At 43.1% G+C, this 14,940-nt stretch overlaps 1 protein-coding gene across 2 annotated transcripts in view; it reads right to left on the bottom strand.

The window, feature by feature from the left end:
* bchs (WD repeat and FYVE domain containing 3 bchs) overlaps nt 1-14,940 on the bottom strand; it is a 227,185-nt gene that overhangs the window by 18,772 nt on the left and 193,473 nt on the right. For both annotated transcript variants that reach the window (XM_037413472.2, XM_037413474.2), the window contains 4 exons: nt 12,857-13,048; nt 4,093-4,384; nt 2,206-2,384; nt 332-542 (listed from right to left, as the gene is read on the bottom strand). In XM_037413472.2, the coding sequence (XP_037269369.2) occupies nt 332-542; nt 2,206-2,384; nt 4,093-4,384; nt 12,857-13,048 (874 nt within the window). The remainder of the gene's footprint in view (nt 1-331; nt 543-2,205; nt 2,385-4,092; nt 4,385-12,856; nt 13,049-14,940) is intronic.

Below are 14,940 nucleotides of genomic sequence, written 5' to 3'. Positions count from 1 at the left end.
CCCTTATACCCAAATGTCTCTTGCACCAGAGTCTCTTATAAAAGAGTTGGACAGTAGTGAATTCCGAGATAAGCAAAATATTTACACATAACGCCACACATCACCACGAAACCACATTATAACAAGAATTAATTGGTAAGTAGCTTAGCAACACACTTACTAATATGTACGAAAAAGTAAAAACGCAGCCTGTTAAGTGGCCTTACTCTGATCTATCGATACATCTGGCATGCAGTTGTAGCTTTGCTGCAAGCCAGTATAATTTAATAGACACTACATTAACTAATTGTATTTTATTTCTTTGTCTCGTTAACGTACTGATGCTACTCACCTTCTCGCAATATGTTTCTCCTTCGCCTAAGCTTGCGGACTTCAATGCTCTTGTTTGCGTCAAGTGCATCAGTCTCATTTATCATTACAAAGGTGTCAGTCAGTGAGTTCTCCGACTTGCTAATGCGAAGCGCAGCCCCTTTGGAATCTTCAGTTGTGCATCCTCCGGTGCTTCTTGTATCCTCAGGAATAGCCAAAGTTGACTTGGTTACCTATAAAATTCATAGTGGGAGACCCAGCGTTAAGATACACATTGTAAGATTTGGATAGCTTCACGACACGGTCATGTTACCTTCAGTGTTTAATAAGAAATTTGAGACTCAAATAATAATAAAAAAGAGGCCCTAAGCTAAAGAAACCTCCAATGCCAGACATTAAATGCACAAATAAAGCATTCTAAAGTACCACCCTTTGAAGGCCCCTCTCACCTTATTTTTCACAGCACCAATTCAACACCAAAGGTATAAAATAAGCAAAATTCTACTTGAGCTTTCTAAATGACTGCACTACGTATTTAAAAAATAAAATAAATAAATACATAAGTAGTCATTATCACCAGCCTGACTACGTCCACTGCAGGACAAAGGCCTCTCCCATGTTTTGCCAGTCAACTCAGTAATGTGCTTGCTGCTGCCACTTCATACCTGCAAACTTCCTAATCTCATCTGCCCACCTAAATTTATGTCTCCCCCTAACCCACTTGCCTTCTCTGGGAATCCAGTCAGTTATCCTCAATGACCAGCGGTTACCCTGCCTATGTGCTACGTGCACAGCCCATGGCCATTTCTTCTCCTATATTTCAACTATGATATCCTTAACCCTGGTTTGTTCTCTGATCCACTCTGCTCTTTTCTTGTCTCTTAAAGTTATACCTGTGGTTTTCCTTTCTATCGCTCGCTACATCGTCCTCAATTTAAGCTGAACCATAAGTAGAACATAAGTACAGTAGACTCATAATTCAAACTCTGATAATTCATACTTTCAGTTATTTCAAATGAAATTCAATTTTTTGGTTGGCCCTATATTCTTTCAATGTATTTAAAAGCCTTTTAATTCAAACTCCATCATGCAGTTAATTCATACTTTTTTCAGTTCCATACTAGAAAATGTCTGCTGCTTTCCAACTACTGTTTAAAAATTTGTGTGTGTGGTTATTTATTCCTAACAGTCTAAAAATGAAAAATAAGCACCTCAGGCTTTGTAAAACAAATGTTTGAAACAAAGCACACGCATGGTAAACCGTGATGCCTCTCGACTAGTATAGAGAGCTTTGTGCTGAAGGCGCATACCTATAGCAAAGATGCAGTTGGCAATTCACCGATTTCTTTTAAAGGTCTGATCAGCAGTAAATGATTAACAAACATGTGGACCTTACACCTCTGCCTTCTCTTCATTGTGTGCAGGTAGGGTTTAAAAACAATTAAAAAGTTTTTAAATGTGATAAAATCAATGCCTAATCATAATGTGGTGTGTCACCTCACCCAGTATCGTATATCTGAGAACTGATAATTCAAACTACTTGATAATTTTAAGAAATTCAGAGGTCTCTTGGAGTTTGAATTAACGAGAGTCGACCGAAGTACCACACGTTAAATACGATATGTGCACCCTTGCCTGAAGTATTCACTCATTAAATAAAGAAATTAATAAGTGTAGTGACACTCCTGTGTTAAATATGACACATGCACCCTAGCAATGTGTAGTCTTTTATCAATTGTGCAAAAAGCCTATCACTGGTTACAGGTTCATACTGAGCTGGTTATGAAAAGCTTCAAGAGAAAGAGAAGATTTGATACTGCTGCCACAGTGACCCCGTGAAAGAGGCTACCGCTCCCTTCTGAAATACAGCCCGACAAATATGTGCAGTAGGGTCACCTGAGTCTCAGCTTCAGCAGCTGCCTTGGACTGCTGCTGGGTGTTCAGAAGACCCACCACTGTCTTTGAATGCTGCAGCAGGGAAGGCCGGCGGTCCTGGGAAGAGCGCCTCCAGCCACTCTCTCCACTGCTGCCAGAGAGTGGGGAGGTAGCACCTCGACCATAGCTCTTCACAGAGTCTGGAAAAAAGTGGTGCCCAAGCTTTTTTTCACACACATTTTCCTAATTTATAACGCACTAAAGATGAGTGCATTAGAAAGAAAGAGATATATAAGAAACTGCTACAGCGAAAGCATACTCAATACACACTGGTGCAATGAGCCATAAATCTAATACACTCAAACCTCGTTATAACATAATAGGATATAAATGAAATAATGGATATAACAAAGTAAATGAAATTCCCCTTGAAAGCTCCATTGAGAACCATGCATTTCAAACCTCGTTGTAACAAAGTAAAATTGACCAGTAAATGAATATAATGAACTAAATTAGTCTGTCAAATGGTCTATAAAAGAATGACCGTAGTGTATTAAGTACTACATCGTTTTCTGCAAAGTTTGATACTCATTCGATGCGACTCTTTCAAAACTCCCGCACCGACCTTACAGCTACGCTCCGCGCGGCCGAGAGAGCCGTCCTCCACACAGCCAGTGGAAATTGTTGAGGAACCACTCAGCGGGTCACATGACGGAGAAGCGGCGCCGCGGTTCAAAGTGATTTCTCTCTCACGATGGCCACGACTGCGACGCCGCTGCTACCATGGCTGCTACCCTCTGCACCGAGAAAGGAGGACTCTCCGCGATGACTTTCTTTTTTTTTTCCTCTCTCTCCGTGCGCGGCCTTGAAAGAAGGGTCTCTACGTGCAGAGACGGAAAAGGGAGAGGCGTGGCACAGGCGCATCGCAGATCGGCATTTGAGGCAGAGCAAACAATCTACCACAGTTCTTTCTTTTTTCTTTTCCTTCTTCGCCCGCAGCGTTGAAAAGTGCTGCCGCAGGATAGGGCATGGTGCTGAGAGCATTGTTGGAGCGTGGTATGTTCGAATGAACCGTCACAAGTGCTTGCGCGCTCGAATTACAGGGCGTTTTTGTCCATTGGAATACACATAGCTTTGATGAGACCTCAGCATGAGTTCGAATTACCCGAAAGTTCAAATTAATGAGATTCGACTGAGTTTATTTTCCATGGCACGCGTGGTCACGTAGTGGTACATCGAGCCGCGAGGCGGTTTCTTTCTTTGCACGCTTATAGGTGTGCGCCCATCTGAGCATACATTGCCACTAACTGTTATAATCGATATAACGAAATAATGGATATAACAAAATAATTGTGGCTCCCCTTCAACTTTGTTATAGTGAGGTTTGAGTGTACAAATCGATCAGGTGCTGTTACAGCCAAATAAAATATGCTTCTCGACTACAAAATATCTACAAATCAGAACCTAATGTAATTACGAAAATAAACAATCACAGATGTTCACCACGATGTTTGGGAGCCTAGGGGAACGTATGTAGGTGATGAGAGGAGCAGCCATATATGCAAAGCAAGCAGCGAAATGAATGGCCTTGACTATCACTTCACTTGGCAGACATATGTGCTTTGAGAACAACTAAAGCAGTATGAAATGTACAAGAACTGCAGCTCTGCCCTGCTATGCTGATGACCACTGACGAAAGTGTGATGCCTGGTAAATCACAAGAGGAGAGTGTCTGCAAAAGTGATCTTGCAGCTGCTGTTGACATAATTACACCACAAGTTTCTAGAGTTAGGCTACAGCGAAAAGTTAATTTATTCTGGCAACACAAGGTCAAGCTTAGTAATATGTGAAGACTACTTTTAAACCAAATTTAGAAGGAAAACAAGTAAGGGGTATCACAACACTCACCATCATCCTCCGAGAGTGAGCTGTCTGAGCCGCACTTAATGAGCACGGCAGCAGAAGTGTGCTGAGTTCGAAAACTGTCCACATCATCAGTATCAACTGCGCTGAGCTTGCGAACTATCCTCTCAGCCATCGTTTCCTGTTGTGGGGCTGACTGTGCCGGTGGAGGGGAGGAAGACTTCTCAGGGGTTGTGGCTACACTGGGCTCTTCGACAACAGCTGGTGTTATGGCTGTGCTGTTTTGGGCTTGCTTTTTACCCTCTATGGGGATTTGCACATAGTCAGCAGACCACATCTGTAAGTTGCACAGTAGAGAACTATTAGGTTCACAAAACAGTACACCATCAATTGTATCTCTTCAACGCTCATATGTTTGTGTGAGGCACCCCATGCGGTGACCCCATTTTGAATCATAAACCACCCCTTGGGCTTGATTAGAAAACACATCTCGTAGATAGCAGACACTGCTATGAACATCTCAGCCAAATCTTGTAGTCGCGCCCGGCAAAGAGAGTTTAAAAGTGAAGCGTGAAGTTCCCATTCCTCTACAGAGGCATTCCACTCTCTTAAGAGCTACCAGCCCTGCTGTTAGACGTCGAACAGCAAATAACATGCTGTTGGCCAATAGCAGACATAAATCAAGGGTTGTGTTCAGATCAGATACCCTTCCTTGCTTGGAGTGCTGAAACTGCCGCATTACATAGCCTGCTAACATCACACAGTGAGTCACACTTGCTCAGAAATCACAACGAGAAGCAGAGATCATGTTTTATCACACATGCTCGAGTTTATGATGTCGTTGATGTAACGTGTTTCCCCCATGCCATCCCTCTCTGTGTGTAGATTCCAGCGCATTCGTTGGGACGAGAGAAGAGATTTAAAGCACAAAACGAAACCCTATATTTCCAATCAATTTTAATGAATTATAAAAAGTGTAGTGGCATTCGATTCATGAGACAATAAACTCTGATACTGAGGCCATCTGATGATTACTAGAGAAAGAGGTTCATGACCCCTTTTAACTTAATCATGATAACAGTGGAACAAAAACTATGTTAATCTGAGAATTAGTGTCCAGTTTTTAGTCATTCTATAGAATATATTGATATGTCTCTTGAAACCTGACACCAAATCCTTTTCAGAAATGACACGAATATGAAATATGGGATGGACTTCCCAATTAGCAATGTCAGCTAACATCGTGTTCGAACTACCTTCCCCTCCCTCACCTTCTTCTTACTGTACCAGCCCATGCTGAAGAATATATTTGATATCCTGACTCCGACCCACAAGCCGTGGTATCCTTGAGACCGCTGATATAGGCTATAACAGGGGTGGAAGCGGGCTTCAGTCTTTTGGAGCAGCTCTTTGGGAGAAGGAATAATGCGGTTTTCAAACGACTTTGGAGCAGTAAAAAGGGAGTTTTGGAGCAGCTCTGAAGCAGCAAAAGATGTGTTTTGGAGCATCAAAATTTGGTTTTGGAGCAGATTTCTTGGGCCACATGTCACTGTTAATTAGAATTTTTGATTTCTGGAAAACACAAAACATTTCAGTGGTTTTTACTAAGCATACAATGCGGATCATGCGACCAGACTTACCCAAAATTCATACATATTAAACCTTACAACATCAACGGTGAAAGAGCAGCAACTCGAAGAAAAACATAAGCGGCGTTCTGGACAGCTACTAGACTTCAAATGAATAAAAAAATTTCATGTTAAAATTTTGCAATGTTCAAAATGTGATTAAGACACTGCATCCAAAATGAACAGCAACTCAAGACTCGGCATGATTTACTACACAAAAAAAGTTATCTTCATACTAAACCCATAGGGCTCCATAAGAAATAAATGTAAAAAAAAACTTATGTTCCGGTCATTGAAGTGCCACAGCTGACATAATTGATTGATTGATATGTGGAGTTTAACGTCCCAAAACCACTATATGATTATGAGAGACGCCGTAGTGGAGGGCTCCGGAAATTTCGACCACCTGGGGTTTTTTAACGTGCACCCAAATCTGAGCACACGGGCCTACAACATTTCCGCCTCCATCGGAAATGCAGCTGCCGCAGCCGGGATTTGAACCCGCGACCTGCGGGTCAGCAGCAGAGTACCTTAGCCACTAGACCACACAGCTGACATAAGAACCACGAGGAACTTTAGATGCACTCACTGCACCATTGATAGGCAGTTAAGTGAAAAATGTTTTATTACCATAGGAATTGCCATATTTACTCATGTAATAAACGCACTCGCATAATAAAGGCACCCCCAACTTCAGTCATCAAAAATTTGGATTCCCCCCTCCCCGCAAAATAAACGCACCCCCTACATTCATCCGCTGCAGTCCCGCTAACCAACACCTAGTGCCTCCTCAACCATTGAATCTCTTCCATTTTTGAATACTTTGCCAGCCCCCCTCAACCACCTCGGCTCACACCCTCCCACCCTTTCGCCTGTTGCCGCGTGCCATATTGCTTCTCTTTCTATCTGTAATAAATGCATCCCCTACATTCATCCGCTGTATTCCCGACACCGACACCTGGCGCCTCCTCACCCCGTTGGCTCTCTTTCATTTTTTATTACTTTGCCGACCCCCCTCAACCACCTTGGCTCGCTCCCTCCCCCTTCGCCTGTTGCCGCGTGCCATATTGCTTTTCTTACTATCTGTGTGGGGCACGTCCCCTGTCTTATCTGTGCACCACAGCGAGGTTCAGGAGAGCTGCAAGTATAGAGACATCGCAGCTGATAGACACATAGCGAGCGAAAGTCACGAAACTGCCAGCGCCAACCGACGTCAGTCGCTTCCTGCGACCCCCCCCCTCCCTTTCTTTTTTAGCCTACTCTAACTCTCACTCTAACTGTTCTTTCATAGACGCCAGAGTGTTGCGGACACGCAGCGCCACCTGTCAACGCAGTTTTGAGTAGTGCAAAGCTCTATTGCACAGTTTTCTACGCAACCAGGTGCAACTACAACGCATGAAACAAAGATTCAGAATGTTTTTGCGCATTGAACACCCAGAAAAAGAGCTGCGAATTTCTCTTCCCTAGTCAAATGCGTCACCAAACCGCCGCGAAGTGCTTGCTGGTTCACACGCCTCAACGATGGCGAAAACAAGAGCAGAAGCAACAGCTCCGCGCTCTATAAAAAAAGACGTCATTCTGCACTACTATTGTGTAGTGAATTGCCTCGGATGTAAATGACTTCAGTTTTACTGATTTACGCAGCGTTTGCAAAACAGAATGGCGAGAGCGCTTAATACAGGCTGTTGCGAACATGTTGGGTAAGCGAATTACTCGTGTTCTCCACAGCCGTTTGCACAAGTGTGATAATGTAGGTCTCCTGCTATTGTTTTGAGTAGCCTTGACGGAGAACCGTGGTAACTTGTATTATAAAGCTTAACAGGCCCTCTGACGGTGGTGCTTGACATACAATAGTAGACAGGTGACGCCCGGCGGTTCAGGCGTCGCACAAGTCGCGATCACTGATAATCTGAAGTTGTCGCCACCATACAGCATTACTTACGTCGGGCTTTCAAGGCTCTAAGTCCCGGCTTTAACTAGGAAATGGGACATTTCTCGATTTGCGTCATACACGCAAATCGAGAAATGATCTCAATCACAATCAAGGTCTCTCTCTTTTTTTTTTTTTTTTTTTTTTTTTTTTTTTTTTTTTTTTTGCCGCTGGTCTCCGCGATTACCGGAGCTATCTTGGAGGCATTGGTTTTGCCTTTCGTTGAACACTGAGAAAGTGGACACACATGTATCCCCATTTGCAGTATATACAAACAGAGTACAACCGTCAACAGAACATTCGAGCATGTGTAATAAAACAGTTCAATGCACAGGAAGCGAGAAATCGATATATAATGCAACTGCAAAGCGAAAATCACCAGGGCCATTAGTGCCGGATAAAGCGAGCTTCGTACCACTGATCGCATAGATGGTTCGTGCATGCACTTCCTCGCTTTCGCATCATGTGTATGCCTAAGTTTAATGCATTCAGGCATTACAGAACACATGCGTGCCTCGAACTCGATGCCATGCGATGATTGCTTGTATTTAAATTGTTCGTTTCAGTACTCCGAAATAAATGAAACATCTTTTGCATTGCACCCGCGTTTCGTTGTGATGAGCTTACTTTTATGAAGTGAGCCTACTTTTATGAAGCGAGGCTGGATTTAAAGAAGAAGCTTGCGAGGTCCTTGACTTTCAGGAAACCACGCCTCAAGACCAACGAAAGAGGAGGGCCTATGCTTGTTCGTTTGCAGACGGCTCTCTGTGCACTACCCATTTATGGCCGGTGCGGCGATGGGGGCGCTGGTGGTGGCGTTTTTCACAGCGCCATCTGGGCAGAGTCTGACGTCCATTCCCCGTTCCCCCATGAGTGCAAGCATTTGGGTGCCCCTCGAGATCACAAGCCGATACCCCTCTTGCGTTTAAACGATTGCGAGAAAAGATAGTCACAAGGTGTTTCTATGGCGTGCGCGAGTGGCCCGAGGACAGCTTGCAGAAGATAGCGCAATCAACGACCAAAGATGAGTTAAGTGCAGCAAAGAAGCTGTTTACAAACAGTGTACGTGTATGTAAATTGCAAAAGGCTAAGCGACCTAACTTTATTTTTGCCCCCCATTACCACACTTTTTCCTTCTCCAGAAAAAGTTTTTATAAAATTTACCCCGCGTAATGAATGGAACCCCCAACTTTGCTCCCATTTTTCGAGAAAAAAAGTGCGTTCGTTACGCAAGTAAATATGGTATATGGACACTCGAGTTTTTGCCGTCGCCGCCATGTTCCGCGTAAACTACAAATTGGAACCATTGCCCGCGCATGATACGTTCTGCCCACAAGCAATACACATTGAGGACTGATAGCAGCGAACATAGAGCGTCGGCCGTCGATAATCTGCCACGCAGCAAAGTGCGGCGGCATTTAAACATATGTCATCAAGATTCCAGTGTTATCGCTAGCGGCCGCGTAAGTTTCAGAACAAACTGTAATGTATGCGTAATCTCACTAGAAGGTTCTAAAATTATCTAGGTGGTCCGCAGTTGTTCGGGCACAGTTTGTGCAAGGCAGCGTTACACGCGTAATGGTGCAGTAACAAAACTAGAAAGAAACGAGTGCACGCGGCCTCTCCATTACAACATTACAAATTGTTGCTATAGCAGCCATCACTTCGCTTGTGTCACAAATTTTCATTTCTTCTTTGTTTTTGTTTTTTTCAGTTTGTAGGGCAGAAAACTCGCTGCACTAATGCTCAGCAATGGTGTGGCGAGTTTTTTTTGCGAAACAGCATTGCTGTCTTTATAGTTTGCCTAACAGCTTTGCTGTTAAAAGATGTACAGAGTCGCATAATGAGGTATGCACACAAACATCACCTTAACAAGAACCATGCATTGTGTTCACATGGCGCAAGATTCATATATGATTCTAAATACGACGTGTGGTATGGACGAGGTTGCGTCCTTAGTGTAGCCCACGTGTACTACTCAGTCGATGATGAAGCTCTCGACTAAATTTGGTGTTGCATGAGCCAATTGCCATTTAGGCACTGCTTGGTGCAGCAGGTCAGATTGGTGCAGCATGGCACAATTGGTGCAGCACTTCCACCCTTGCTATACTTTTCATTGAAATTAAAATACATAAGTAAATGTAAGAATATAACTCAGAAATAGAAAAAAATAATAAAACACTTAATGACTGTGCGTTTTCAATGGCACATAAGCTCACTACATGTGGTTGTTATGTTGTGGCAGTCACAAACAGCCAATACTGTTAATGTGAACAGACGAAAAAATGCATATCAATGGAGCTCGAATTCGTTTGCACTAAAAAGCCTAAACTGCATGAACTCCAAACATTATTTAGTTATGATGAACAAGTATCTTTAATCTCTTCTGGAACTACAACAACACAGTAATGTTCAAAGCAGTTAAAAAGAAAAGTCTGTCTGCAGAATAACCCCTCATTATTATACGAAAGACCTAAAGGAAAACTGGTACCCTTCCACTAGAGATAGGGCTCAACTACAATCATAACTTGAACCAGGCCAAGAAATACACACAACACTCATTGCAATAGAATATAATACTGCAGCGAAAAGGGTACATTATACCAAATAATGAACCCATGTGATTTGGAGAAATGGTGGGACTTTACATGATATCCTGCTGTCTACAATATTTTATTATTGAAAATAAAATGTGATCACAAAAGGGATAAAAAACAAGGACCTCAGGATTAGATATGAGATTTAAGTTATAATCCTACAACCATTTGTCATAAAGTGCTTTGCTGTCTGCCGTTTCCCAAATGCTGGCCAGAAAAAAATGACACTGTCGTTCCACAGGGGCCAACAACTATACTTCATACAATGGTAAGACATTCTTGACAGCAAATAAATGGGTTCAAGCAACACTCCTGCCTTTGCAGCCAGCTTAATGCTATGTTGGCTGCCCCACCCGCGTTGCCTTTGCCGATGGCTAGTTTTTCACATAAAGTGAAGGCAACAAAGAATAAGCAAAGGTCTATTTTAGAGCTATGCAAATGAAAAAAATTTTGGGTGCAAAGCAAATTACAATATAGAAGTGCGAGTGCAAATCACATGAAACATTTCTTGAATAATTTGAAGCGTAATTGTGGGGGGAAAAAAACTTGGAGAGGATTCTTAAGCAAATTCTTGAGATATAGCAACATGAAAGTGTTTGTTTGCTACGTTGATGAAGTGCTGGGGGGGGGGGGCAGTATTTAATCATTGTCTCATCAAGACTGAGGCAATGCAGAGGCCAAATTGTAACAGTACATGTTTTGGTGCAACCAAATCTTGGCGACAACACTTGACAAGTGAAAGGCAAAGATGCTATTTCCTCAGCCTCTCCTTCTCTTTCAACTTTTTTGGAAGCCCAACTGATGTGTGAACAAGGTTGTTCTCCCTTCGAGTTAGGAATTCCAAATATTTCTCACAGCCATCAACATACAGGAACATTTGAAATTTTGGATGCCAGAAATCTTCAGCGTCTGATTTTTCGAACTTCCTGCCCAAATTTCAGGTTCAAAACAGCCCTAATTGAGCACCCACCTCTACTTTTGCCACATCTATCATCTCCACGTTGGAACCAGTGTTTTCTTGAGTCAATAAATTTGCTACCATAGCAGAGCTTGAAAGACACCTTTGCCACAATACAAAAATGTGATGAGGTGAAGCGTATTAAACATTTGATTGGGTCACTTTTAATTAGACATTGACTCAGGGGCAGCGCCAGGATTATTTTGCATTGACTCAGGGGCAGTGCCAGGATTATTTTGCCGGGGGGGGGGGGGGGGGGAGCAGTGAGTTTCTTCAGGGGAGGAAGGCAGGCGAAAATTCTAGGAAAGCTTCAGCCCCCCCCCCCCCTTATGCCCACCCCTGGTGCTGCACCTGCATTAACTACATTTGTCTTTGGAAGTTTGAATATGAAAAAATATCAGTGCGAATTGAATAGCAAAGACTAATCAAAATACTTTAAATTTTTAATATTCACACAATCTTAAGTTTTGTGACAAACAACAGCGGCTACCGAACCCATTGAACAAAAACGGCAATCTGAAGCTAGTTCAGTTTGGATTACGCGTGTTCAGATGCTGCACAGCATGTGACATGGCTTGACCACATCATGCACCTTGCAGTGTGAATGTCACAAATAGCTGATGACAAGCACTGCTACTGAAAAACAGCTGTGCTGCGTGGCAACCACACCAGCTTCTTGCAGCAATGGTGGCAGGAAACTGGACATCATTGTGTTTGTGCCCCCAAAACAACAGAATTTTCACACATTTTAGCAGAGACTAAAAGTGTTATGCACATAATATGGCATGATGCTGTAAGATTCTAAGCTAACACCCTACTGACATAAAAAACTACCACACATCACCAAGGCTGTTTTTTTACAAAATAATCCTGTTGCAGTCTGCATAGTTTGAGTGATGTCACACAGCTTTTAGAAAAATTGAGGCAAGCACACGATTGGTGTTGTGCCAGTACACACACAAACTCCTGAAAACACCCTACTGATAGAGAGTAATGCATGTTTGCATATGCACACATTATGTGTAAAAAATTAATACGCTCCTGATGATTATGCTGCTGTGTGCTATGTGTGTCCCCTTCATCGAAATGCACAATTGGTCACAGATGTGCACAGCAAGTGCTGAATGCCGAGTAGGGTTAAACCCACTATTTAAAACACTTCCAAGGCACAAAAACAAAAGGAAAATAAAGACAAATATTAACAGAGGCAACTCTCCAGCAGCTTGCTTGCTGTAGAGACATGCTGATTGATTGATTGATATATAGGGTTTAACGTTCCAAAACCACCATATGATTAAGAAGACATGTGGAGACATGCTGTACCCCCCTTTTTTTTCTTAAGTTGCCAGAAACTACGTATTAATTTGGGAGTACAGGACTCACAGCATGGTAAGGTGCCCCTAAAATGAAACGAATCATAAGACCTGTACCCAACTATGCAAAACTGCACGCCAGTGTGCTCTAAAGAATCAATGGTTCTTTATTTATAAACGGAAATAATGGCACTATCTTATGGCACATGTCTGCTTGCAAATGAAGAACCTCTTCTCTGATAGAGCATGCAGGCATGCAGTTGTACGTGATTTAGCCAAACCTTGCATGGTCCGTTTTACTTATGGGGCACCGGAGCATGTGAATAAATACCAGCAATGAGATGCCTTGAAAAGGCAAGAAACACTAGTCAATCATAACATACCCTGACAACACCATCACTGGAGCCTGTCATAATGACATTCTGGTTGTCCCATTCATTTAGCTGTGAGAAGCAGACACAAAGTATCTGTTGCAGGCGGTCACTGCGACCAGTGGCGGTGTTCACACTGGCCACCTCTTGCCCATTGATGGTCCACAGACTAATGTGTGTGCCAGCACAGGTTGCCAAGTCTCCCTGCAAATTTTCCAGTTTCTTATCAACTCAAAATGCAGACATACACACTTATATGGATAAATACACGAGAAAAAAAAGTTACAACTTAGCATTAGTGCCTCGCCACAGCGCAAAATATATGTATAACTTAAAATTCTTCAAAATATGCTAAATTGAAGCATCGATGACAGTTCAAATGTCAAGGCACAGATGTATCGTATTTACTCGTGCAATGAACGCACTCACATAATAAACGCACCTCCAACTTCAGTCATCAAAATTTGAATTTTTTTTTCCCCGCGTAATAAATGCACTCCTTACATTCATCCACTGCAGTCCCGCTAACCGACACCTGGCGCCTCCTCACCTGTTGGATCTTTTCCATTTTTTATTATTTTGCCCACCCTCTTTGACCACTGCGGCTTGCTCCCCCCCCCTTGCCGCCCGTTGTTGCCCCATGCCATTTTGTTTTTCTTTTGATCTGTGCCAGTAGGTCCCCCATCTTATCTGTGCACCACTGTGGGGTTCAGGAATGGTGGGAGTGTAGAGACATCCAGCTGATAAGAATCTAGGGACCTTCCCTGGTTGTGTGCTTATCAGCTGGGATGTCTCTACACTTGCACCATTCCTGAACCCATCTGCACCATCCTGAACCCATTGCACCATTCCTGAACCCAGCACAGATAAGACGGGCGGGGGGAAGGGGGACGGCCCTGCACAGATAGAAAGAAAAACAATACCATATGGTACGGTACAGTACGGGGGTATATACACAGCAACAGGCGAAGGAGGGGGCGTGACCTTCGCTTGCTGTGTGCTTAAAACTGCCCGCGCGAACTGATTGATGGTCACTTCCTGCGAATACGAAAAAGCTTAACCGCGTGCACGCGATTTTCGAGCGATGATGACAGGAATCGTTGTCGCGAAGGGTCATTCGTCGCTATGGCGTCGCGGGTTTCTGGAAAATCAGAAAAAAATGATTGTCCAGAAAAGATTGTGACGATTTCCGCAACATGATAGCACCCCCTCGCTTCGCTTGTTATCCGCGCGACGAACTTCTCATGCAGAAGTGAGGCAGCGGCCGTATGTTGCTGTTAATCTTAATATCGACAGTTTGTTTTGATGCTTTGGTGGTAGCTTGCTGCAATGCTGGTTACTTGCTACATGTGGATGGCGTCATTGCGGTTGTTGGGCAAGGTTGCCGCGAAGTTGGCAAAGTGCATCGTAGTGCACGCTTTCGAGCACCCCTCGAAATCACAGCAGATACCACTTTTGCGATTAAACGATTGCGAGAAAAGATAGACGCAAAACACTTTTATGGGGTGCGTGGGCCGCCTGCGATCAGCATGCAGAAGATAGTGCCATTATGCAACCAACGAAGATGAGTAAGTGCAACAAAGAAGCTGTTTCCAAACAGTGCGCATGTATGTCAATTGTGAAAGCATAAACTACTTGACCTTTTTTTTGCATTACCACATTTCTTGCTCCTCCCAAAAAAGTTTTCATAAAATTTACCCCGCATAATAAACGCACCCCCCAACTTTGCTCCGATTTTTTTAAGAAAAAAAGTGCGTTCATTACGCGAGTAAATACTTTAGCTCTATCCAAGTTTTTCACTGCTTCGAATACAGTCCTAGCAAAAATCTTGCACTTAATAAAAAGTAGGTCATCAACAATAAAGAATAGGTCATTACATCAGCAAAGTAATGTTATCATAACCAACACCAATATTGGAACAAACTGCAGTGTGAGCTTAAACAGTAGCATCAACAAGCTACTACTACATCCCACTTCAGCAGCGTTGCCAGGTTGGCTACTTTTAAAAGGCTGCGGCGACAAAAGAAGATGGCTACTTGGCTACTTTTTGGCTATTGTTTTGGTGCTGGAATCGACGGCTAATATACGCTAAGGCT

This window comes from Rhipicephalus microplus, chromosome X (assembly GCF_043290135.1).
Source record: "Rhipicephalus microplus isolate Deutch F79 chromosome X, USDA_Rmic, whole genome shotgun sequence".
NCBI lineage: Eukaryota > Metazoa > Arthropoda > Arachnida > Ixodida > Ixodidae > Rhipicephalus > Rhipicephalus microplus.
Note: the sequence above shows the minus strand (reverse complement) of the source record. Positions and strands in the feature narration are given on the sequence as shown.